Source organism: Salmo salar, chromosome ssa27, assembly GCF_905237065.1.
Source record: "Salmo salar chromosome ssa27, Ssal_v3.1, whole genome shotgun sequence".
Taxonomy (NCBI): domain Eukaryota; kingdom Metazoa; phylum Chordata; class Actinopteri; order Salmoniformes; family Salmonidae; genus Salmo; species Salmo salar.
The window spans coordinates 21,822,138-21,850,118 of record NC_059468.1 but is presented as its reverse complement, the minus strand read 5'-3'; the positions used below and the strand labels follow the sequence as shown (position 1 = coordinate 21,850,118).

The 27,981-nt window shown below is 41.4% G+C and overlaps 1 protein-coding gene and 1 long non-coding RNA gene across 2 annotated transcripts; one reads left to right on the top strand and one right to left on the bottom strand.

Annotated features, from left to right (window-relative positions):
• Window positions 1–874: 874 nt before the first annotated feature.
• LOC106588715 (transmembrane protein 106B) lies at window positions 875–20,775 on the bottom strand. Its single transcript, XM_014177992.2, has 8 exons — window positions 20,631–20,775; window positions 15,538–15,720; window positions 8,502–8,565; window positions 8,186–8,345; window positions 7,720–7,860; window positions 6,764–6,813; window positions 3,016–3,069; window positions 875–2,877 (listed from the first exon to the last, which is right to left on the bottom strand). The coding sequence occupies exons 2-8, from the start codon at window positions 15,710–15,712 to the stop codon at window positions 2,757–2,759; spliced, it is 765 nt and encodes a 254-aa protein (XP_014033467.2). The 5' UTR covers window positions 15,713–15,720; window positions 20,631–20,775; the 3' UTR covers window positions 875–2,756.
• On the top strand, window positions 19,736–24,984 carry LOC106588716 (uncharacterized). Its single transcript, XR_001324699.2, has 3 exons — window positions 19,736–19,841; window positions 23,848–24,122; window positions 24,281–24,984. It is a non-coding gene; the product is annotated as an uncharacterized lncRNA (long non-coding RNA).
• The last annotated feature ends 2,997 nt before the right edge of the window (window positions 24,985–27,981 follow it).

Genomic DNA, 27,981 nt, shown 5'->3' with positions numbered 1-27,981 from the left:
ACTGCTGGTCTGGCATACACAAAATGCAAAAATAAACAAGTTATACAATATGTGTAATATACAATACTATTTGCAGAGACATTATTTTCATATTTGCTGGTGGTAAGTGCTTTGCCCAAGGGCACAATGGTACTGGTACTGGGTATAGAACATAGGAAATTGAAGCCAGCAACTCTTCGGCTGCAACTTCCTCCAGATTTCCCTGTCCGTCCTGGGACTCAAACTTTGGTTACTAGCCTGTTCCAGGATCTATTGGTGCTCTTGCTCCATTGTCAAGTCAAACAACTTTGAGGCTACAACCATGTTAATTAAGGCTCATCTGACAAGTCACTAAGCATACAAGCTTGCATCAACATGTCATCAGTGATATCAACTTACCATTATTTTGCTGTAAGGCAAAAGGAAGATCACCTTCCAAAAGGGCCTGAAAGTGTATGGATAACAACGTACCGTCAGCCACCTAAGGAAATTAAATAATGTGCCAAATGCCACCAAAAGGGGCTATTTATGCAGACAGGCGTTTGTCAAATATGGGGTTCATGATGTAAAAACTGTTCCCACTGGCTATTCACTGTCCCCATGGCAACATTGTGCGAGTTCAGTTTTGCTCAGGAGACCACCGTTTTGCAAACATCCATCGAATCAGAAGTACCAGTATGATTCCAATTCTGGTTCATGAACTCATTGTGATGTCACACTGATTCATGTGCTAAAGCATGCGAGTGTTCCATTTCTTACCAGTTCCTCTGTGGTTTGTTATATAAAAAAAAGGTATGAACAAAGACTGAAGAAAATACAAGATAACAGACAAATGTGGTGACAACAAATGTGGTGCTATTACATTTCTTCCTGAAAGCATGACAACATACCTAGGTAGGACAAACAATTTAATATATGATGAAAAGCAAATAAATAAAAACTACATTTATACTCTTTAAAAACAGCTTGTATTTACATCTAGTCAAATAGTTGTTAATCAGAATAATGTATCTACCCGACAGAAGTAGACATTCAGAAAGAACAACCTCGTCAGATCATCAAACCACTCTTCTTGATGTACCAATAGTATTTCAAGTCTTCACTCGATCCTAACATTCAATCAAAAGCTGAACCACTCTTCCATACACAATTAAGGTGCTTGATTAGGAACAAAAACAAAATTAATTGTGCTCTACGATAACCTAGGAAACTGCTAATTACAATGGCAAACTACAGTTGATTATTTATTAAGAAAATCAAGGTATATTTATATCTATGAAAGAGGGTAGTTTATATTAATTTGAGTTCATATTTCAAAAAGGTTCTCTACAACGTAGGTAGGAATCATATTACAAAAGTTGTATTAAAAACAGGTTTTCATTAAATCTAGGTAGTTCTACAAACTCTTCAACTGAGTTTGATAGGAAGGGAAGTAAATTATCAAAACGCAGTGCCTTGCAGGTTATTAATAAATCCTCTATGTATATCATGAAAATGGATCAGATGGAATGTAAAAATTCAGTTGGTCAAATACAAATCAGCAGTAGGTAGGGATCACAAAACATTACGCAACTCCCTCGTAGGCACAAACTGAGAGGAGTAAATTACTGATAAGGAATCACTATCAATCAATCAATCAATATTTTACCAATTGGGAACAGAGTGGCAGAAGGAACTTAATATCTTAAATTACTCAATTTCAGGGATATAAGCCTTAATTCACGTCAACGGATCACACACAACAGATCACAGTAAACTGGTCCAAATTCACATATTGTACAGACTGCCCTCTAAAGGAGAACCTGGTCATTACAAGCTGAGAAATCCTGGAAACGCCACATTCTGGCTTCATCTCAAATGGCACCTTATTTCCTATATCAGGGGGATTCAACTCTTACCCGACAAGGTCCAGAGCCTGCTGGTTTCCTGTTCTACCTGATAATTGCACCCCACCTGTTGTCCCAGGTCTAAAGCAGTCCATGACTAGAGGGGAACAATGAAACAAAACACAGTGGAACTGGCTTTGAGGTCCAGAGTTGAGTTTGAGGGCCCTATATAGCGCACTACCTTTGGACAGAGCCCTAGTAGTGCTATATAGGGGATTGTAATTAATCAGCAGATTTAAATGGACTAGATTCATGTCATAATAATACACACTATAGTGTTACAACAGGTCCAACTTTGAGAATAGAAGACTGGTCCCAGATCTGTTGGTTCAACTTCTCTGACTATCATAATTATTTGAGATCAGATTACTGAGAGAACTCTTTCAGAGGTTATCTTCATCCATAGACAGGAAAGTGCTATTACTTCATATACATTTACAGTTCAAAGTGGTTTGGAGGAGTCTGGAGTGGCATTGTGAAATGTTACATTGTCACAGTGACAGGTTGAATTCTTCCCCTCAACTGCACATTTGGCATATACTCCCAACAAAACAGTAAGCTAACACAGAAATGCATGACAGTGGGGTCTTCATCAGTAGATGGATGGTGAAGAGGAAGGAGAAAGTGTACCATCTTCGGCTGGGGTGGCTAACCTTCCTCCTGGAGAGCTACTGGGTGGACACGTTTATCCCTGGTCTAACATTCTATATCCAACTGATCAGCTGTGTTAGAGAAGGGCTGGAACAAAAGCCTACACACACAGTAGCTCTCCAGATTTGGCAGGTTTCCTAGATCCCTGATGAAAGACTAGCATCCAAGGACCCTCACCAGGACCGGGCTCAGGTAGGGCACGGGGGCAAGTATGGGAGTTACTCTGGAGGTATTGGGGCATTAGACACCTTGGGCTGCGCCTCCCCTCACAGTGGTGGTGTTACCTCCACAGTCTACATACTGGTACATCTCCTGAGTGACCTGCTCCATGTGGCCAAAGTACACTGTGGTCACCGTCACCCTGGAAACAGGATTATTCAATATATATTATCGACAAGTATTACAAGTGCATTAACAAGTATTACATGGGAGAATGGGAACCAGGCTTCTGTGGTCCTGTGTGAATATTTAAAGAGAGATGTGCAGCCAGAGTACTTACTGCATCATAACCACAATGTTGTGCACCTTTATGGTCTGTAGGGTGCAGTAATCACTGGGAAATAGAAGAACAGATGCTTCAGTCAGATTGGCTGTTTCATGTGATAAGAAAAAAAAAAAAATCTTGTTCTCTGTCAAACAGTCTGGTTTCACAGAGTTTCAGAAAGGGACTTGAATGGAGCCTATTTGCTGATCTTTCAGTCCATCAGCATAACTGTTGTGGATTTCATAGCAGGAGCAGCGCAAGTGAAAGGCTAAACAAGAAATGAAGTAAGTTCGGGAAATCGGAAAGTATGAATTTAAGACAGGGGTCTTCAACCTTTTCTTGCCCAGGGACCCCCTCCCAGGAAAACTGGTGAACCCAAAAATGTATTTTGACTTGCCCACATTATAATTGGAAGAGGAAGTGTAAACTGTCTATTAGGTAGAAAAGATACTGCAAACACATGTTCACTAAGAGCAGCTGTTTAAAACAAAGGTTAGCCATGTGTTGCAAAAATGTATGTCCAAGTCAAAAAAGCTTACCGGCAGCACTTTTCACAGGTGCTTTTTTAAAGCCTACAGTTGAAGTCAGAAGTTTACATACACCTTAGCCAAATACATTTAAACTCAGTTTCACCATTCCTGACATTTATTCCTAGTTAAAAAAAAATCCCTTTCTTAGGTCAGTTAGGATCACCACTTTATTTTAAGAATGTGAAAATAATAGGAGAGAATTATTTATTTCAGCTTTTATTTCTTTCATCACATTCCCAGTGGGTCAGAAGTTTACATACACTCAATTAGTATTGGTGGCGTTGCCTTTAAACTGTTTAAGTTGAGTCAAACGTTTTGGGTAGCCTTCCACAATAAGTTGGGTGAATTTTGGCCCATTCCGCCTGACATAGCTGCTGTAACTGAGTCAGGTTCGTAGGCCTCCTTGCTCGCACGCACTTTTTCAGTTCTGCCCACACATTTTCTATAGGATTGAGGTCAGGGCTTTGTGATGGCCACTCCAATACCTTGACTTTGTTGTCCTTAAGCCATTTTGCCACAACTCTGGAAGTATGCTTGGGGTCATTGTCCATTTGGAAGACCCATTTGCGACCAAGCTTTAACTTCCTGACTGATGTCTTGAAATGTTGCTTCAATGTATCCACATCATTTTCCTCCTCATGACGCCATCTATTTTGTGAAGTGCACCAGTCCCTCCTGGTGCAAAGCACCCCCACAACAGGATACTGCCACCCCTGTGCTTCACGGTTGGGATGGTGTTCTTCGGCTTGCAAGCCTCCCCCTTTTTCCTCCAAACATAACGATGGTCATTATGGCCAAACAGTTCTGTGTTTGTTTAATCAGACCAGAGGATATTAAAAAGTAAAATATATATATATATATATATATATATATATATATATATATATATATATATATATATATATATATATGTCCCCATGTGCAGTTGCAAACCGTAGTCTGGCTTTTTTAAATGGCGGTTTTGGAGCAGTGGCTTCTTCCTTGCTGAGCGGCCTTTCAGGTTATGTCGATATAGGACTCGTTTTACTGTGGATATACATAATTTTGTATTTGTTTCCTCCAGCATCTTCACAAGGTCCTTTGCTGTTGTTCTGGGATTGATTTGCACTTTTCGCACAAAAGTATGTTCATCTCTAGGAGACAGAAAGCGTCTCCTTCCTGAGCGGTATGACACCTGCGTGATTCCATGGTGTTTATACTTGCGTACTATTGTTTGTACAAATGAACATGGTACCTTCAGGCGTTTGGAAATTGCTCCCAAGGATGAACCAAACTTGTGGAGGTCTACAATTTCTTTGAGGTCTTGCCTGATTTCTTTTGATTTTCCAATGATGTCAAGCAAAGAGGCACTGAGTTTGAAGGTAGGCCTTGAAATACATCCTGAGGTACACCTCCAATTGACTCAAATGATGTCCAAAATTAAATCTAGAATAGGCTTCCTATTTCGCAACAAAGCCTCCTTCACTCATGCTGCCAAACATACCCTAGTAAAACTGACTATCCTACCGATCCTTGACTTCGGCGATGTCATTTACAAAATAGCCTCCAACACTCTACTCAGCAAATTGGATGCAGTCCATCACTGTGCCATCCGTTTTGTCACCAAAGCCCCATATACTACCCACCACTGCGACCTGTATGCTCTTGTTGGCTGGCCCTAGCTTCATATTCGTCATCAAACCACTGGCTTCAGGTCATCTATAAGTCTTTGCTAGGTAAAACCCCACCTTATCTCAGCTCACTGGTCACCATTGCAGCACCCACCCATAGCACGAGCTCCAGCAGGTGTATCTCATTGTTCACCTCCAAAGCCAATTCCTCCTTTGGCCGCCTTTCTTTCCAGTTCTCTGCTACCAATGACTGGAACGAAACGCAAAAATCACTGAAGCTGGAGACTCATATCTCCCTCACTAACTATAAACACCAGCTGTCAAAGCAGCTCACAGATCACTGCACATAGCCCATCTGTAAAAGCCCATCCAACTACCTCATCCCCCATAGTGTTATTTATTTTGCTCCTTTGCACCCCAGTATCTCTACTTGCACACTCATCTTCTGCACATCTATCACTCCAGTGTTTAATTGCTATATTGTAATTATTTCGCCACTATGGCCTATTTATTGACTTACCTCCCTTATTTTCACACGCTGTATATTGACCTTTTCTATTGTATTATTGACTGCAAATTTGTTTATTCCATGTGTAACTCTGTTGTTGTTTGTGACGCACTGCTTTGCTTTATCTTGGCCAGGTCGCAGTTGTAAATGAAAACTTGTTCTCAACTAGCCTACCTGGTTAAATAAAAGTGAAACATTTTTTTTTGCTTATCAGAAGCTTCTAATGCCATGACATAATTTTCTGGAAATTTCCAAGCTGTTTAAAGGCACAGTCAACTTAGTGTATGTAAACTTTTGACCAACTGGAATTGTGATACAGTGAATTATAAGTGAAATAATCTCTCTGTAAACAATTGCTGGAAAAATTACTTGTGTCATGCACAAAGTTGATGTCCTAACCGACTTGCCAGAACTATAGTTTGTTAACAAGAAATTTGTGGAGTGGTTGAAAATAAAGTTTTAATGACTCCAACCTAAGTGAACGTAAACTTCCGACTTCAACTGTATGTCAGATATTCCATTGAGTGTAACTGGCTCAATATATGAAGTTTACGTAATAAAGTTGACATCAGAATATATTATCCTCTTTTCTATTGTAGGTACGTAATAATAAAAAATAAAAAAATAAAAAAATAAAATAATCGGTTGCTAGCGATACATGCATACAAAAATAATATTTAAAAATGTTTCATGGACCCTCTGCAGTATCTCCGCGGACCCCTGGTTGAATACCCTTGATCTAAAAATACGTCTTCACATAAACGTTATATTGCGAAGATCAGAATCAATTGGGCTTCCAAAAAAATAATATGGGTCGGTGTGATCCAACATTGCAATTTATTGCATATTTTTGAAAGTCCCAACTAATCCAGCTATGACAGGCTCTCTGTCCCTCCCCAACCTTTAGCATGTGCCCCTTTCAAGTCCCACTTTAGTGTCATGTGGTTTCCAGGCTCTATATGCGGTAACAAATGAGCCTGGGGACGAGGTTAAGCAAGAACTGAAAGAGGACTCCACACTGCAATCTGTACTCCCATAGGATTTATTTTAAACAACATCGACCATTAGGCTCCCAGTGTTATCATTATACTAGTGCTGTAATGTGCTGTACTTACTACATGTAGCTCATCTCATCTGCTATAATGGTGGGAACCATGAAGTCAACCTGGGAACAACACAACACACAGGGTTATGATCAAAAAGGTGACATGGGGAAAGAGTGCTCCAAGAACCAAAATAGGAAATTGACCTGAAATCCTCACTGTGACAAGGGATACAGGACAAGGAAGAGGTGTCTGAATCTAGTACAAAAAAAACAAAAAACAGCTAGGGGTTGTTGAATCTTGAATTTAGTGAAACTGGAGTTTCTGCTGCACGTCCAATAATGATCGTTGTGTAATAACCACACTACAGTGCAGTTAGTGTGTTATTACCAGTCATCGTTGTGTAATAACCACACTATTACAGTGCAGTTAGTGTTATTACCAGTGGTGAAAGTAGAATTTTAAGGGCCTAATCATAGAATTACATATAGAATCCTTATTAATTGAATAGGATCTCCGTGTGCCTCGTCGTAAAGATGTCATTTAACTTGTAAAATGTATTACCTATTACTGTAGCATAAACACAACCAGTCACGTTTTCATCCGATTGTCAAAATCCCTTCAAAGTGCTCCTATACTAGCTACCCGCCCACATTCATCCACTGGCAACATATTACCAGCCTCCAAACAGTGGTGAATGGAAAGAGTCATCTGTTACAGTGTAATGACATTTAGGCCAAAATGTATGCGTCCACTGCTGCCTGCGCGTGTCTCGGTGATGGCCACAGATCTCTGCCTTGGCAAAATGTCAGTTTTCTCGTGAAACCACATCACATTTTGCGGCACCTGTTTTCATGCCGCTGACATGCAGTAATGATAAAAACTGGTGTAATAGCCTACAATTGTCTTGACATTTTGTTACAATTATTGTGATCGGCTCATGTACCCCCGCCATATATTTTGCCTGGACGCTGTACTCCCCCCTGGTTATTGCAGAGTTGTTACCGTGTTATTACAGAGTTGTGTACCTGCTGCAAGCCCAGAGGACTGATAACGGTGCTGTTATTGATGCGGGACTTCCCGATCACCGTGTTGAAGAACTGGACCTGGGCTGTGATGTTAGACACCTCTACACTGTAGTAGTTGTTATTGGTGATGTTCAGAGTGTTCTGGAATGAAGAAGAATATTTTGTAATTTTATGATCACAGCAATTCATCTTTTCACACAAACACACAGGAAACCAGAGTTAGCCAGTGCAGCAACCCTGGTGCAGTTTAGGAGTTAGGTGCCTTGCTCAAGGGCTCAATCGCCAGGGATGGCAGGATACCTAGAATCCCACTACATTTGTGACCCAACTCATCTGCCCGAACATGGGCAACCTTTGGAGTAAAGAATATTTGAAGGAATTGATAAGGAAAAGCAGTCTCCTCCTGTGACTGTCCTACTTGATCCAAATCATCATGGTGTGGTTAGAACAGAGGAGAGAGGCTCACTGTCACGTTGAGATAGACAATCCGCTTATCCTCATCGTAGGTGACGAAGACAGACTTCACGCCCCCGTAAGAGACGTCTATGGTACGAGGGAATAGGAAGAAAACAGCCAGGCTGGACAGCAGCAGACACACAGCCACTGAGGCCGTCACATACAGCTTCCTGTGAAAGAGAGCCAAAAGGCAGGGTCAGAAGTAGCAGGATACAAAAGAATATTGCAAGAAAGGAATAGTTACTTGCAAAGTTGCAGTCACATGGGAAAACATTATTGTGACGTTTAGCCTATAGCTACCAACCCAACAACAACATTCCACTTACGTTCTCCTGGGCCTGAGTCTCTGGTCACTGTATGGAATCAATGCCACCAGCTGGTTCTCTTGGCCTGTGTAATGCAAGGAAATATTTAAACTAATCATCTGACATAACTACAACATTACAGCAATACTAGGAATGTAACGATTCACCAACAGGCATCAGTCCCTGGTTCAACTGTTTAAGATATGAGTGCATCGATTCGCAGGAGCCCAAACAGATCCAAATATGGCATGAATCGGTCAGAATATAATATATATTTTTTTTAATTGCAGACCGCCGGTTCACTAATGTTTTTTAAAATGTATTTGTAATTCTATGCCCCCCATCCAAAAATAGCTCTAAATCTTGTGACTGAAATGATGCTTCCTCTCCTTCAGCAGCCTATCATTGATCTCCAAGTCAGATAACTGTGCACACAGAGCGCCGCAACTCAAGGCAACGAGAGCCTATCTCTGATCTAATAATTGTATATCTGCGTGGCACCTTCAGCACATAAACAATTGTAAAATGGCTTTCGCAATGTCAAATCATAAGCTGTATTAGTTAGGTGACAAATGTAATTTGGGTAATTGTTAACAAATGCGCTGTATTGTGTTTTACCGGCAGAGTGAAGGCTACCGGAGTGGACACAACTCACATCTTGCTGATTGAACATTTTAATTTGTAAGTCGCTCTGGATAAGAGCGTCTGCTAAATGACGTAAATGTAAATGTAATGCTAATTAGGGCTTTTCAATTGCCAGGTTCACCATAAGATATACTGTACCAGTCAAAAGTTGACAACCCTACTCATTCAAGGGTTTTTCTTTATTTTTACTATTTTCTACATTGTAGAATAATAGTGAAGACATCAAAACTATGAAATAACACATATGGAATCATGCAGCAACCAAAAAAAGTGTTAAACAAATCAAAATATATTTATAGTTCTGATTCTTCAAAGTAGCCACACTTTGCCTTGATGACAGCTTTGCACACTCTTGGCATTCTCTCAACCAACTGCATGTGGTAGTCACCTGGAATGCATTTCAATTAACAGGTGTGCCTTAAAAATATATTTGTGGAATTTATTTCCTTCTTACTGCGTTGTAACAAGGTAGGGGTGGTATTCAGCAGATGGTATTTTACCAAATAGGACTAAGTCTATATTTTGTCAAAAACAGCTCAAATAAGCAAAGAGAAATGACAGTCCATCATTACTTTAAGACTTGAAGGTCAGTCAATACGGAAAATTTCAAGAACTTTGAAAGTACAGTTGCAAAAACCATCAAGCGCTATTGCTGCAAAGAAACCACTACTAAAGGACACCAATAAGAATAAGAGACTTGCTTGGGCCAAGAAACATGAGCAATGGACATTAGACCGGTGGAAATGTGTCCTTTGGTCTGATGAGTCCAAATTTGAGATTTTTGGTACCAACCACCTTGTCTTTGTGAGATGCAGAGTAGGTAAACGGATGATCTGTGCATGTGTGGTTCCCACCGTGAAGCATGAAGGAGGAGGTGTGATCATGTGGGGGTGCTTTGCTGGTGACACTGTCAGTGATTTATTTAGAATTCAAGGCACACTTAACCAGCATGGCTACCACAGCAATACGCCTGGTTTGCACTTAGTGGGACTATCATTTGTTTTTCAACAGGACAATGACCCAAAACACACCTCCAGGCTGTGTAAGGGCTATTTGACCAAGGAGAGTGATGGAGTGATGCATCAGATGACTGGCCTCCACAATCACCTGAGCTCAACCCAACTGAGCTGGTTTGGGATGAGTTGGACTGCAGAGTGAAGGAAAAGCAGCCAACAAGTGCTCAGCATATGTGGAAACTCCTTCAAGACTGTCAGAAAAGCATTCCTCATGAAGCTGGTTGAGAGAATTCCAAGAGGGTGTAAAGCTGTCATCAAGGCAATGGGTGGCTACTTTGAAGAAACTATTTTTTTTACATGTTTTTTTTAGGGATGCACGATATATTGGTCGAGCAGTCATATGAAAGAGTAAGAAAGTTTCAGCGAGACAACTCAAAAGGCGAAATCCATTAAAGCCAAGATAATGGAATCAATTTCCCTTGATAATCAACCGTTCTCTGTCGTGGGTGATGTTGGCTTTCGCCGACTGGTCGAGCACCGGTACACACTACCAAGTGCGCTATTTTTCAAATGTTGCCCTACCGGAGTTACACAGTAATAGCGTCACTGCTATTGGCTTCACGACATACATAGTAACGTAAACTCACTCACTTTTGTACATCGCCTTGGTCCGTACAATTGACCTTATTTTAGCGCTACAAAAACGTAATACTTCCAAATCAACTGTAATGTCAATACCATTGTAAAGCACAATTCCTCCCCTTTCCAACAAAATCTATGACATGAGCTCCACGCTGCCAGTTTCTGCATAATTCAACAAGGCAATGAGCTCGTCGGGTCTTTTTAAAAATGGCGGGTGGGGAAGCAAAACTAATGCGTGATAGTGAGAAGGACAGATGTCGTGTGTGAAAACTTCTTTTTCCACACGATCTGTCCAACTTATCGCCTCTAAAATGTAAATAAAACACTATAAAGAGTTCATATAATGTGTCATTACATACCTATTTGAAGGTTTGTGTCGAATTTGAGTCAGGTTTTTAGGGCGGTGCTAAAGTGATCTTCAGAAGTAAACAGCGGCTTTGAGAGTCATGATCGCATGCAGTGATGACGCAAAAAATGACTAGGTATCCCTCCCTTACCCCTGTCACTGTTCATTTCTTGTTTTTAAACGATGAGAGAAGTGCTACACCTGGTGGAGAGAGATTGTAAGACAGAAATAGTTGCTTTATGCGTGCTGTACATCGATGTAACGGAGGGTCAGTTTTTTTCAACTTTTCTCCAATACTATAGAGCCATTACCATGTCAACACTTGAATAGAAACATAGTTCACACCCCAGATCTTGAAGTCAACACAGTCGCTACAGTCCCATTAGTATTCCTTGCAGCCTGGTTTGAATGTCGCGGTTGTGCACATTTGTACGGAATGGGGTGAGTTTACGTTATTGAATGCCGATTGGGTCTTTGCTGGTCAAAGAAGATACAGTAGCACTGTCAAATCTGAACAAAAAAGTCTGCAAACAAGTAAACACCGGCCACGAACGATGCGTTTCCAATACCGCTATAGTAATAAAGTAATCTCCTATCATTGCTATGCAGACGACACACAATTAATCTTCTCCTTTCCCCCTTCTGATAACCAGGTGGCGAATCGCATCTCTGCATGTCTGGCAGACATATCAGTGTGGATGACGGATCACCACCTCAAGCTGAACCTCGGCATGACGGAGCTGCTTTTCCTCCCGGGGAAGGACTGCCCGTTCCATGATCTCGCCATCACGGTTGACAACTCCATTGTGTCCTCCTCCCAGAGTGCTAAGAACCTTGGCGTGACCCTGGACAACACCCTGTCGTTCTCCACTAACATCAAGGAGATGACCCTCGTGCCTCACACAGGAAGCGGCGCAGGTCCTAATCCAGGCACTTGTCATCTCCCGTCTGGATTACTGCAACTCGCTGTTGGCTGGGCTCCCTGCCTGTGCCATTAAACCCCTACAACTCATCCAGAAAGCGGCAGCCTTCCCAAGTTCTCTCACGTCACCCCGCTCCTCCACTCTCTCCACTGGCTTCCAGTTGAAGCTCGAATCCGCTACAAGACCATGGTGCTTGCCTACGGAGCCGTGAGGGGAACGGCACCTCCGTACCTTCAGGCTCTGATCAGTCCCTACACCCAAACGAGGGCACTGCGCTCATCCACCTCTGGCCTGCTGGCCCCCCTACCTCTGAGGAAGCACAGTTCCCGCTCAGCCCAGTCAAAACTGTTCGCTGCTCTGGCACCCCTATGGTGGAACAAGCTCCCTCACGACGCCAGGACAGCGGAGTCAATCACCACCTTCCGGAGACACCTGAAGACACCTGAAACCCCACCTCTTTAAGGAAGGAATACCTAGGATAGGATAAAGTAATCCTTCTAACCCCCCCCCTAAAAGATTTAGATGCACTATTGTAAAGTGGTTGTTCCACTGGATATTATAAGGTGAATGCACCAATTTGTAAGTCGCTCTGGATAAGAGCGTCTGCTAAATGACTTAAATGTAAATGTAATAATTTGGTCAACCACAACTTCTGGGCTTGCTAACTTTAGCTTGGTACCTAGCAAGCACCAATACAACCAGCCTGAAAACAATAACCAGTAGAAACTGCAGTCATTTTCATTATTCTTAGCAATGATTTAGGAATATTAGCTAGGCAGCCACTTGTTCACCTATTGAAATTGAACTTCAGTTCATGAAAATGTTATAAGCAGCCAGCTAGCTTCATCTGGCTAGTGAGGCTTCGACAGGACCGAGTTACGTGTTGTGAAGCTAGCCACAATAAGGATTAGGCACACTAGTGGAATTTGTGGTTTGCCTTCAAAAAAGTATGTCATTGACAGTGATGCAAATTAATACAAATAGTAGAATTAAGTCATACCTTTATTTTGAAGGCTACCCGCAAAGTCCGCTGTTGTGGCTAATCCTCATTGTGGCTAGCATCACATAGATGGGTCTGACCACCATTAATCAAATATGAAGTGTCTTATGAATTAGGGTTATTTTAGATGACACCTAGCTATATAGTTAGCTAGCTAACTATAGCTACTGAAACAGATTGTCGTTTTGCTATGTTGTTGGGGAAGAACATTGTTTGCATCCATGAGCTAGATAGCTTATTTTTTTTAATGACCAGCACCGTAGGTGCGTGAGACAACTTTACTAGCATCATAGCATATGTATCGATGAATCGTTGTGACATGAAATAGGAGTGATAGCGTAATCAATGTGTAATAACTACGTTAAATTAGTGAGGTGCAGTCATATTCAGGTCCTGATTGGTCAACAAGCTTAATTGACACGTCAAATAGTGTTATTTGACACATAAAATAGCGTTAAATAGTATATTTTTTGACACGCAAAGACTCAAAAGGCGTTCCATAGAAATCCTGGTTGAGAATGAAACGACTGAAAAAAAATGAACAATGAAACAGCACAGCAAGTAAGTGAAAGAAATACGTTTTGATTATGTTTTACTGGTAATGGGGACATACGTAAATACCAACAAAATAACTTCTTGGTCAGTGCGGTGTTTGTGTGTGTGTAACCTTTATTTAACTAGGCAAGTCAGTTAAGAACAAATTCTTATTTACAATGACGGCCTACCCCGGCCAAACCTGGACGACGCTGGGCCAATTGTGTGCCGCCCTATGGGACTCCCAAACACGGCCGGATGCGATACAGCCTGGATTCGAACCAGGGACTGTAGTGATGCCTCTTGCACTGAGATGCAGTGCCTTAGACCGCTGGGACCATGTGTGTGTGTGTTAACTATTTAACCGGTTATCGGTATCAGGGTTTTTGGCAAGGAAAATATTGGCTATTGGTATCAGCCAAAAAATGTCATTTCGTTGCATCACTACTTTTTTGGTTACTCAACTGCATGATTCCATATGTGTCATTTTATAGTTCTGATGTCTTCACTATTATTCTACAATGTAGAAAATAGTAAAAATAAAGTAACATTTGTAGGTGTGTCCAAACTTTTGACTGGTACTGTAGTTTCGATTTAAACTATCAGTGCATTTGGTCATTTTTACATGAACAGGTTGAACAACAATCAATTTGGCGAGTTGCACTGTAGGCCTACGGTCAAACGGTCAAAACCATTCGCTTTTGAGACGGGTGAAATCCAAAACTGTGCTATATTAACTGGCTGTGTCATAGCTAGAGCCTGACCGATAAATCATTTCACCGATTTCATTGGCCAATATGGTATTTTACCGATTTTGGACGATAATTCCACAGATATTCGAAAAATAGGATGAAAAGGCAAATATATATTTAAAAACTTTATAATTATGTTAGGAGGCTCAAACAATAGTGGTAAGTCACTTTCTCAGCAAAAGCTCTCACAGTGCTATCCTGGTTCCAAATACATGTGCTTCAGGGAAGCAAACAGAGCTGTGAAGTAGCACCACCTAAAACCAACTTGGGCACAGAGGATGGGAAAAACAACTAGAGCAGGCTCTCACCACTGGTGGGTGTGATGACATGATGTAACGTCATCAAACAAGTGTATGAACATCTAGTTCCAGAATTCAAATACTTTTCGGTTTTGTGTGCCAAAACTAAGACTACTGTGTGGCCTAGGGAAAAATCAAGGAAAATAGTCTGGTTATTTGTCAGAGCCATGAAGGAGTGACTGCACAGCTGCAGTGTTTTTCCCATGAAAAACAGGGGTTATTATTTGACTGCCTGTGCATGCATGTTTGTGTTCATGTGTCAGAATCTGTGCATGCATTAGTGCGTGTTCAAACGTGGTGTTCCTAGTTGTGGATTGGTGCTGGCCCTCAGAACTTCTCCTCCAACGCTATTGACACCTATGCCGCCGCCTTGCGGAAAAACTCTTAGAAATAGTTTATTCTCCATAAGATTTGTTTCATTAAATTGTAAAATAGTCAATCAAATGGATAGATTGGTATCGAATCAGGCTTGAAAGGAGAGATTCACATCACTAATCATTATAGTACATTATTATCCCTCAAAGGGGAAATACACCAGGCTCTGGGGATAAAATCATAAACTACAAACACAGCTTTGATTATAGTCTACGGGCATAGCATGTGTCCTTCATATGCCAAATTCAGTCATTGGTCTCATTCCCTCAAGCCCACAGAGTGAGTTGGAGTCACACTATTCATTATCCACAAGAGAGCACCCACGTGGTTTTCCATACACATCAGCACTTCAACTGCCGTCTGACTATGATCCTGAGCTGATAAAAACTCTTACCGAGTCATATTCATTCAAATGGTATAGCAGCTTAACTAAGTTATCTGAGACCAGGCTAGTAGTACTCTACTCCTCCTGTTTACCTCTAGGTATCCTGCCTGTACCATGACAGCTGGGACATGTGACGCTGTCCCTGCCAGTGAACTCTACATAAGTATGCGTGCGCGCGCGTGTGTGTGTGTGGTGCTCACCTCTAGGTATCCTCCCAGTGCCCTGGCAGCTGGGACATGTGACGCTGTCCCGGCCTGTGAACTCTACGTAGGGGAACTGGGACATGTCCTCTCTCTTCCCATCATCGTCCTGTGTGGTGGTCAGGGGGTCATCGTAGCATGCCTGCTTGGACAGGAGGGAGAAGGCCTTCCCCATGGTCACACCTGGAGGAGGAGGGAGTCAAAGGTTACTTGTTGGGATTTGACAAGTTAAAAAAATATATATATTTATATTGGAATGCTAAGACAATCAAGGCATTTTAAATAATGACATTTATCCTTCTGTTTTCTTCAAGAGTACCTTGATGGGAGAACTACAGCAGCTTGCAAAAGTATTCACCCCCCTGGCATTTTTCCTATTTTGTTGCCTTACAACCTGGAATTAAAATAGATTTTTGTGGGGGTTTGTATCATTTGATTTACATAACATGCCTACCACTTTAAAGATACTAAATATTTTTTGTGAAACAAACAAGAAATAAGACAAAAAAAACTACTTGAGCGTGCATAACTATTCACCCCCCCAAAGTCAATACTTTGTAGAGCTACCTTTTGCAGCAATTACAGCAGCAAGTCTCTTGGGGTGTCTCTACAAGCTTGGCACATCTAGCCACTGGGATTTTTGCCCATTCAAGGCAAAACTGCTCCAGCTCCTTCAAGTTGGATGGGTTCCGCTGGTGTACAGCAATATTTAAGTCATACCACAGATTCTCAATTGGATTGATGTCTGGGCTTTGACTAGGCCATTCCAAGACATTTAAATGTTTCCCCTTAAACCACTCGAGTATTGCTTTAGCAGTATGCTTAGGGTCATTGTCCTGCTGGAAGGTGAACCTCCGTCCCAGTCTAAAATCTCTGGAAGACAGAACCAGGTTTCTCTCAAGCATTTCCCTGTATTTAGCGTCATCCATCATTCCTTCAATTCTGATCAGTTTCCAAGTCCCTGCCGATGAAAAACATGGTGATGGTGTTCTCGGGCTGATGAGAGGTGTTGGGTTTGCGCCAGACACAGCGTTTTACTTGATGGCCAAAAAGCTCAATTTTAGCCTCATCTGACCAGAGCACCTTCTTCCATATTTTTGGGGAGTCTCCCACTTGCCTTTTGGCAAACACCAAACATCTCGTTGTTGCGCCTCTGATTAATGCCCTCCTTGCCTGGTCCGCGAGTTTTGGTGGGCGGCCCTCTCTTGGCAGGTTTTCTGTGGTGCCATATTCTTACCATTTTTAAAAATAATGGATTTAAAATGGTGCTCCGTGGGATGTTCAAAGTTTTGGATATTTTTTTATAACCCAACCCTGATCTGTACTTCTTCACAACTTTGTCCCTGACCTGTTTGGAGAGCTCCTTGGTCTTCATGGTGTTGCTTGCTTGGTGGTGTCCCTTGCTTAGGGGTGTTGCAGACTCTGAGGCCTTTCAGAAAAGGTGTATATATACACTGAGATCATGTGACAGATTGCACACAGGTGGACTTAATTTAACTAATTATGAGACTTCTGAAGGTAATTGGTTGCACCAGATCTTATTTAGAGGCTTCATAGCAAAAGGGGTGAATACATATGCACGCACCACTTTTCTGTTTTAAACAAGTACTTTTTTTCATTTCACTTCAATAATTTGTACTATTTTGTGTATGTCCATTACGTGAAATCCAAATAAAAATCAATTTAAATTACAGGATGTAATGCAACAAAAAAGGAAAAACACCAAGAGGGATGAATACTTTCACAATGCACTGTAAGTCCCACAAATGTTAATACATTTTTCGTTTAATAAGTGAGGGCCATCGTCCCCTACATTTTCTTACTGGTTGCTTGTTAGAGCAGTGCTGGAGAAAACAACTTCTTTGCTCGCTTTGAGGACAATACAGTGCCACGGCCTGCTCCCAAAACCTGCAGGCTCTCCTTCACTGCAGCCAACGTGAGTAAAACATTTAAACGTGTTAACCCTCGCAAGGCTGCCGGCCCAGACGGCTTCCCCAGCCGCGTCCTCAGAGCATGCGCAGACCAGCTGGCTGGTGTGTTTACGGACATATTCAATCAATCCTTATCCCAGTCTGCTGTTCCCACATGCTTCAAGAGGGCCACCATTGTTCCTGTTCCCAAGAAAACAAAGGTAACTGAGCTAAATGATTATCGCCCTGTAGCACTCACTTCCATCATCATGAAGTGCTTTGAGAGACTAGTCAAGGACCATATCACCTCCACTCTACCTTACACCCTAGACCCACTCCAATTTGCTTACTGCCCCAATAGGTCCACAGACGACGCAGTCGCAATCACACTGCCCTAACCCATCTGGACAAGAGGAATACCTATGTAAGAATGCTGTTCATCGACTACAGCTCAGCATTTAACACCATAGTACCCCCCAAACTCGTCATTAAGCTTGAGACCCTGGGTCTTGACCCCGCCCTGTGCAACTGGGTCCTGGACTTCCTGACGGGCCGCCCCCAGGTGGTGAGGGTAGGTAACAACATCGCCACCCCGCTGATCCTCAACACTGGGGCCCCACAAGGGTGCGTTCTCAGCCCTCTCCTGTACTCCCTGTTCACCCATGACTGCGTGGCCATGCACGCCTCCAACTCAATCATCAAGTTTGCAGACGACACTACAGTGATAAGCTTGAATACCAACAACGACGAGACGGCCTACAGGGAGGAGGTGAGGGCCCTCGGAGTGTGGTGTCAGGAAAATAACCTCACTCAATGTCAACAAAACAAAGGAGATGATCGTGGACTTCAGGAAACAGCAGAGGGAGCAGCCCCCTATCTACATCGACGGGACAGTAGTGGAGAATGTGGAAAGTTAAGTTCCTCTGCGTACACGTCACGAAAAAACTGAAATGGTCCACCCACACAGACAGCGTGGTGAAGAAGGCGCAGCAGCGCCTCTTCACCCTCAGGAGGCTGAAGAAATTTGGCTTGTCACCAAAAACAAACTTTTACAGATGCACAATCGAGAGCATCCTGTCGGGCTGTATCACCGCCTGGTACAGCAACTGCTCCGCCCACAACCGTAAGGCTCTCTAGAGGGTATTGAGGTCTGCACAACACATCACCGGGGGAAAACTTCCTGCCCTTCAGGACACCTACAGCACCCGATGTCACAGGAAGGCCAAAAAGATCATCAAGGACAACAACCACCCGAGCCACTGCCTGTTCACCCCGCTATCATCCAGAAGGCGAGGTCAGTACACGTGCATCAAAGCTGGGACCGAGAGACTGAAAAACAGCTTCTATCTCAAGGCCATCAGACTGTTAAACAGCCATCACTAACATTAAGTGGCTGCTGCCAACATACTGACTCATCTCTAGCCACTTTAATAAAGGAAAAAAATGGATGTAATAAATGTATCACTAGCCACTTTATATAATGTTTACATACCCTACATTACTCATCTCATATGTATATACTGTACTCTATACAATCTACTGCATCTTGTCTATGCCGTTCGGCCATCAGTCATTCATATATTTGTATGTACATATTCTTATTCATTCCTTTACACTTGTGTGTATAAGGTAGTTGTGAAATTGTTAGGTTAGATTACTTGTTAGATATTACTGCATGGTCAGAACTAGAAGCACAAGCATTTCGCTACACTCGCATTAACATCTGCTAACCATGTGTATGTGACCAATAAAAATTGATTTGACTTGACCAGCTCTGAAACCAGATTGCATAGCAGATAAGGTACGGTGGGATTCGAGATGGTCGATGATCTGTTTGTTCACTTGGCTTTCGAAGACTTTAGAAAGGCAGGGCAGGATAGATATAGGTCTGTAACACTGAGTCTAGAGTGTCTCCCCCTTTGAAGAGGGGGATAACCGCGGCCGCCTTCCAATCTTTAGGAATCTCAGACGATACGAAAGATAAGTTGAACAGACTAGTAAAGTAAATTCACCCCATTCCGTACAAATGTGCGCAACCGCAACATTCAAACGAGGCTGCAAGGAATACTAATGGGACTGTAGCGACTGTGTTGACTTCAAGATCTGGGGTGTGAACTATGTTTCTATTCAAGTGTTGACATGGTAATGGCTCTATAGTATTGGAGAAAAGTTGAAAAAAACTGACCCTCCGTTACATCGATGTACAGCACGCATAAAGCAACTATTTCTGTTTTACAATCTCTCTCCACCAGGTGTAGCACTTCTCTCATCGTTTAAAACAAAAAAAATGGACATTGACGGGGTAAGGGATACCTAGTCATTTGAGTCATCACTGCAATCATCATGTTTACTTCTGAAGATCACTTTAGCACCGCCCTAAAAACCTTCAACTAGGTATGTAATGACATTATATAAACTCTTTATAGTGTTTTATTTACATTTTAGAGGCGATAAGGTGATAAGTTGGACAGATCGAGTGAAAAAAAGCAGTTTTGCCACACACATCTCTCCTCACTACCACGCATTAGTTTCGCTTCCCCACCCGCCATTTTTAAAAAGACCCGACGGATCTTATTGCCTTCTTGAATCATGCAGAAACGGGCAGCGTGGAGGTATCGGCATTAATTCTGTTGGAAAGGGGAGAAATTGTGCTCTACAATGGTATTGACATTACAGTTGATCTGGAAGTATTAGGTTTTTTGGGCGCTAAAATAAGGTAATTTTTACGGACCAAGGCGATGTACAAAAGTGAGTGAGTTTACGTTAATAGGGGTCGCGCGACAATGGCGGCGGATAATTTTAGGAAGAGGGTCGAAATTGTCTAGCCCAGCTGATTTTTAGGGATCCAGATTCTGCAGCTCTTTCAGGACATCAGCAGTCTAGATTCGTGTGATTGCTAAATAACGTTAGCCAATTAAGCTCAATTGCGTGTCCTCATTCGGTTAGCAAGAGTCATTTGACTATCGACTGGTTTGTAAAGTAGCTAGCTGGTTTGTAAATAAACTATCATAAAATAAGCTGGCTAACGTTAGCTAGATAGCGAAAATGGCAGCAACAGGATAACGTTAGCAGGTTAGGTAACGATATTAGCAGCAACAGTTTGATTTGCACTGGAATTAAATGACACGACATATATTTAACTGCATGCTATTCATAACGGTAAATTAGTATTGTCCATCTTACCAGAATACGAGTTATGTTTTTCCTTGCAATCGTTTAAGGTTATGTAGTTCTTGTTTATCTATCAAACAAACTGACACTCGCAGTGCATTTCAGATGATGACGCAACTGTCTTTTTCTTAGATGAGGTTTAACGGCGGTTGGCATCCAACAAATGTTGCATTACCGCCACCTACTAGACTGGAGTACAACTCCCGCATACTTAGTTTGAAAAAAGAAATAAAATACAATCTACCACAACTCTGACTTTTTTTTTTTTTTAAATAAAAATGAAATAATTATAAATAAAACTACTCTACTCCAATATTTACATCTACTTAATCCTACTTCAGGCCAACAACCTGAAAGGATGTGACACCACCACTTAACACACACTGCAACTCTTCTGATCTCAAGTCTTGCACACCCATATACCTCTCTGCAGCTGCCACCACAACCTCAATTTTCTGCAACTTATGTTCCATTCCTGCAGTACAGTTGATAACCATTGCTACAAAGGCTAAAAATCCAATCTTACTGAAACACATATCACTTGTTGGCCTATCCCTCTGTACTGGTACAGATCTACTACTCACACCACTCCTCTCAGGATCCCTCCCCCTTGACCCATCTTCCTCTACTTTCTTCACTGCCTCAGCATATGACAACTTCTGCACTACTCTAACCCTGGAAACCTCAACCTGTCTCTCTCGCTCCGGACATTTCTGATCCCCAGCCCAATGGACACCCCTACAATTAACATATATCACTACTTTCCCAAATTCTACCCATTCCTTATGTCTCATGCCCTTCTGCACACTTCTCACACCTAGGAATATCCTTCCTACACTCCGCTGTCACATGCCCATAAGCTTGACACCTGTAACAATGTAATGTAATTGGCACAAAAGCTCATACGGGATAACTTATATATCCTAATATCACTTTGTCAGGCAAAGACTCAACATCAAAACTCAAAAGAACAGACAATGACTCAACTGTTTCACCACTCACGCCACCCTGGCTGCATCGCACCAAATGATGAGCATCACAAACACCGGGAATCTTCCCCTTCAGTTGGTCAACTTTCACATTTACAGCTACCCCAGTAATTACTCCTTCAATGGCGGTCTTTTCTTGAGATCAAAACAATTCACATTGCTTGCCCCCATTCGTTTAACATGGAGCGCCTGCTCCCTCTTACCAGCAGAAACACTTCTGGTTACCCTCACTGATTCCACAGCACCCAACTCTGTTTTCACCCACCCTGAAACCACAAATGAATCAGCCAAAAGGCAAGAGTCCACTTTTTCCAAAAACTTCACTCCTACTGTCACAGATTCATCTTTATCCTGACCTTCGGTGCAAGCCTCGGGCTCTGAGAACTTCAACAAACCTACGACCTCCGATACTAAGCCCTCATTCACTTCCATTTCTCCTTCTGTCTTCAGATCACTCTGCTTACACTTTCTACCGTTCTTCTTTAACAAACCATCTCCCTTTTTTCTGCCATTTTTAACCAACTCAAGCTCAGCCTCTCTCGCTTATACCTCCCCTGCCTCTCTTTTTCCCTCCATTCCTCCTCTGCATTCCAAGTATACGTCTCCTTCTGATAATACTGCACTTCTCCTGACATCTTGTTCTTGCCTTGTCAAGGGACGCCATTTAACCGTCTGTCACAATCTCCGTACAATCAGCACGAACCCCTCGGAATGTAACGCTCAACAGTGCATCCCACTTGTAAAGCAGCTGCTTCGTCTTGATGTACTGCTTTTTCGATGTAACTGTCAGCTGTCAGCTGAGGAGTGGTCAGAAAAGTTGTAATCACAAAAATAAACAAATTCATAAATTATTATTATTATTATTATTATCACCACCTCGGTCAACGCCTACAGTGAGTCCTTGGTCAATGTAAATCCTTGGTCTTTATTCCAGTTTAAAGATTACATGAGTAACTTTTCCACCTGCTCCACTAAAAGTTTTGCGATTATGCTGCGGGATTTAGAGGTAATTTGCGGTTTAATACGGTACCCTGCGTCACTACTTCATTGCTCCAGACCAGCGCAAGGGGGAGTTAGAGCACTGATTATGCTTTTTGGGTCCTACTGTGTCTCAACCTGATAATGAATGGGCGACATAAACCTAAGTAGAAACTGATAATTGTGCACGACTTCAGTATTACTTACTAAAACTGTTGTTACACTAAGGTTTTAATTATTTTATTTTGTTAGGATTATTTGGCTCTTACTGTAGTACTGTAGCCCACTCCCGACCAGTCATGTTGTACAGCGCCTGAGTGGCACAACGGTCTAAGACACTGCATAGCAGTGCAAGCTGTGTTGCTACAGATGCTGGATCAATACCTGTGCCGGCCTCAACTGGGAGACCCATGAGATGACTGTAGGTTTTTGCTTTCTTTCCCTCTAAAAACATAAATAAATCATTCTAAATGACACTGGCTTTATTTACAAATTAGTAACAATGTCTCACCCCATGTTTAAGAATGGCCTTTTAAATCGATCATTTTACATTATTTGAAAATGAAATCATCCCCAAAATATAATTTTTTAAACAAAGCGATTATTATTATTAATTTAGAATTATATAAAAGTCCCTTGGATATTCTCACAGATATATTATTAACCCTGTTATTAGCAGGACAATATTTATTGGTCATATTGGTCATGGCTCCCGAGTGGCGCACAATGGGATTGCCTTGCAGTTCTCCAGCTGTATCCAATGAAACAGTGGTGGGCGAGCGAGGTTCAAGCCACGAGGGCAGGGGGCACGGGATGGGCCGCAGAGCCATGCACAGAAGACGGACCTAGCCCATGAGGAAGGGGGGGTGGACCCCCACCCCACCCCACTGGGTAGCACAGAGCAACACTTTAAGGGGCATTGCACTAATAACGGCGCTGACTAGGGAAATGTTCCCGCTGTTCTTAGTGCCAGTCTGGACGTTCAAACTAAAACAATGTAACTAGTAATGGCGCGAAAAATGCCCCTTAGATATGAATTTGGAGGGCAGATCTTATTAAATATTAGAGCATTAAACCTCTCACTAAAGGCATCACTCAAAAGTTTTACTTAAATCCAAACTGGATTTAACGAAAAATGACATGAAAAGCACACATTTGTAAATCCCAAACTCTAAAAGTAATTGGAAAGGTAGATAGAGATTTTTTGTGACATTGTGGTTACAATAAAGAATGTAAACAATATGCTGTGTTTTTATTTACAGTAGTGACAGACAGCTGGTGACATTTTGAAAACAGGTTTTCAAACACTTGTAGCCCGATTATAAGGACAACAGACTCCTTATAGCCCGGCTACTGTAGTTGTGAACATCCCCCCCACCTGCAAAAAATGACATTGCGCCCGAAGAGAAGAGATGAAATGGACATTGTTTTCATCAACCCAGCTTCTTTCTATGGTGCTACCCGTTCCAGGGTTAGGACCGTAACCACGAGAGGACTTGAAAATGAGCCGGAGCTGAGAGGATCACCAAAACTAAAGGTATTTTGGTTTCAGTGCATTTTCTTAAAACAAAAATGTATATAGCCTATCAATGTGTAGGCATACTGTGTAATAAAATCGATAATTAAATAAAGGTTAAATAAAAAAAAAGATATATTTTTTTATTGTGCACTAAAAACGCGAATGTGTTTTTGCAGAGCATACAAAATGCCGACAATCATCCGTGGAGATCAGTGGACAAACGGCTGGACAACGGGCTGCACCGAAAAAACACATGGTTGCCAAGAAAGCAGTTAGTTTTACTACATTCTTAAAATGTGTACGCAGCATTTGTGTGTTGGAGTCACTTTTAATTCTTAATTGATGTACCATTTCTATCATAGGCCACTGTAACCAATGGGGGCTCAGGGCGTAACCATTCTGCCCATCTGATTTGATTTAGATGTTATTAGGATCTCTTTTAGTTCTCATTTGGAATAATCTTCCAAGAGTCCTTAAACATTAAAATACAATTTTTAATACGATCACATTTTCACATATAACACGCTGTTACAAACAGACATAATACACTAACATATTGACCAGATAAATACTCTAACAGTCTAAAAATATAGATTGATTCTTCACCTATCATAGTCCACCACAACATTCCTATGGTTTTAAAGTATTGTTTAAATGTATATATATTGAAAGGTTTCTGGTTTGCTCAGTTAAATTATTCAATTTCTTTATTGCTCTAAATCAAAATGTTATTTTGCCTATTTGTCTTTTCTGTCTGGACAATATATTCCTAGCATTTACTGAATGTCTGTCTCTTACCAACTGAATACCGTTGTGAATAGAGTTTGGCCATTTTAAAATGATTTATATTATGAAATAAAATAACCATGTTTTTTTTCAATTCTCTTGTTGATTGATGACCAACAAAGAGCATTGCGCATGACTAAAACAGAAGAACCATATCTCCACCTTAAAACAATCCTTGCTGCTTTGCTCTGTAGCCTCCTAATTTCACTTGCTTATGCATTTCCCCAGACCACAGAACAGTAGTTCATCTGACTCTCAATGAATGCTAGTATTATTTGCTTAAGAATTTTTACTGGTAAAAATGTACCTATCCTTCTGGATCGTGCATGCAGTTAATTTTTTTTTTACATAGATTAGCTATTTGAGATGACCATGACAAGCAGTTCTCTAGCTGCACTCCCAGTTGTTTTGTTTCTGCCACTTCCTCAATTTGTACTCCTTCCATACTTAATTGTATCCCCATGCGGTGTTGGCCTTTTCCTGGTGGAACAGACCAATATAACTTTGGTTTTCTTGGTGTTTAAAACAAGTTTGTTCCAGCAAACCCACTCCCTGATATTTTCCAAATCTACTTGTAGAGCTTGCTGTACCGGTTGAACCGATTGTCTTGCTGTATAAATTGCAGTATCATCTGCAAATATAGTAGCTTGAGTTTCAGATAAGGCATAAGGAAGGTTGTTGGTATATATTGACTAAAGAAGTGGCCCAAGGCAGCTGCCCTGCGGTATTCCACAGTTTAAAGCATGAGGGGAAGAAAATGAACCACTGATATAGGTGGACTGTTTCCTGTCAGTTAGATACCTCCTTAAAACCAGAATGCATGAATTTTGTCAAAATTATTTCATGATCCACTAAATCAAATGCGGCACTAAAATCTAAAAATAGTACACCCACAAACCTGCCATTATCCATAGCATTGAGCCACTGGTCAGTCATGTCAATCAATGCAGTGGTAGTGGAATGTTTTTTGCGATAAGCATGCTGATTGGCTGTAATCAGAATTATTTTCCATGTACTCCCATATTTGTCTACTCACAATACCCTCCAATATCTTACTGAGTGAAGGGAGTAGACTAATTGGTTGACTATTGGCAGGAGTAATGGGTTCTTTGCTGTCTCTCGGAATAGGACACAGTTTAGCAGGCTTCCATACATTTGCAAACATCCCCTTTTACAGGGATCAATTAAATATATATTTCAGTGGAGCTGCTATCTGGAAGCAGCATAGCAAAATAAAAATTGTCCATAAGATCATAACCTGTGGATTTACCATTAGGTAATGACTTCAATAGGTTCAACACCTCCTCTACTGACACCATTCGTAGACTAAAAGAGCAGGTTTTGTTGCTCATAATATGATCATCAATCCATTGGACAATAGCTTGTTTGGAAGAATGGGTGTTTACATTATTGCTCAGTAAATTCATTTTCTTTGTAAAAAAATCTTCAAAATGATTGGCAATATCAGCTGGTTTTGATACTGTTCTCCCGCCAACCTCCACACTCGATGGGCATGATGAGATAGATGTACCAAGTAAGCCCTTAACTGTGTTCCATGCCTTTTTAGAATCATTTTTACAATCAATAAAAGCATTTTTGTAAAATACTTTTTTTTCTTACATTTCAATTTAACTGCTTGTAGTGTTCTATAATTCTATTTATCAATGTCTAGTTTAGATTTGGCTGCTAAGACTTTTGCCATATGTCTTTGAGAAAAAGCCTCACCCAGTTCATCATCAATCCATGGAGATGGACAAGCCCTAACTGTACTCTTTCTTACTGGGGCATGATGGTCCATTACCTCAGTCAACAAATCAATAAAACATTCTGTAGCGTGATTTAAATCATCCTCTAGATAAATCAGCTCCCAGGGTACAGCGGCCAAATCATTTTGAAAAAGCTCATGATTAAATATTTTTAAATGTCTCTTGACCACAATCCTTAGGGGTTTCTTTGGAACTTTGGTGTTCATGGTTATGGTCACAATATTATGGTCTGTCCAGCCCACTGGCATTGATCTGGCTTTTAAGCATTGCAATGGTATATTACAGAAGATCAGATCAATGCATGTGTCTGAACGGTGACCCAACTTAATTGATGATCTAGTAGTATCATTAACCATTTGTTTCAAACCACAGTTCTCGGCACATCTCATCAATTTAGTTCTATTTGAATGATTATGATCCTCACAATTTATATTAAAATCACCCAAGATAAAAACATCTGTTACTATCTGTGGCCTGGTCAAACCCAGTGCATAAGTCATCCAGATAGGACACCTTAGAGCTAGGAGGTCTATACACACATCCTACCAATATGGCTGCCTGGTGAGGCAGATGTACTTGAGCCCATAGTACCTCTATTTGTCATCCCTCCTCTTAAAAGGTATATTATTCTGAATGTACAGTGCTACACCCCCACCATTCCTATTCCTGTCCCTTCTAAGTAGACTATATCCTTGAATGTTCAGTAGCCCATAATTTACAGATGCATCTAAATGCGTTTCGGTCAAGCCAAAATACGAATATTATTTATGTTGACCAAGTTAAAAACCTCATGTATTTTGCTAGGAAGGCTACATACATTAACCTGAGCTATATGCAGCCCTTTCCTTGTCAAGTGGAGATCAATAGAGCATGTATTCGTTAGAGTTGAAGTTGTCATGATACACTACAACACACAAACTCAGATTTGAAGATTGGATTAAAATAGCCAGGGAGTTACTCTAGAGTCCTGATACAGTTTCCAGTTGATGTAAAGTTTATCCATCACCATGGAGATTTGTTGATTCAGGCAACGCTTTTCCTTTATGATGGGATACACTTTTTTTTCTCCTTTCATTGATCTCGGTGGGGAAGTTATCATTCATTCCAAAATCAGTCACAATCCATGCCAGGCACACCTGTGAGCTCTGGAACTCCAACTCCGACAGGCAGAGTCAACATACCTGGCGGGTTCATCAGGTCTTCTGTTCACCCTGACATTTCCATTCCTCTTCTGACAACAGAACTTGATCAACTGCTCACCAGGCACAGCAAGGACCGTCCGGACCGTTATGCTGTCCTGCTATAGCCTAATAAACAAATGCAGG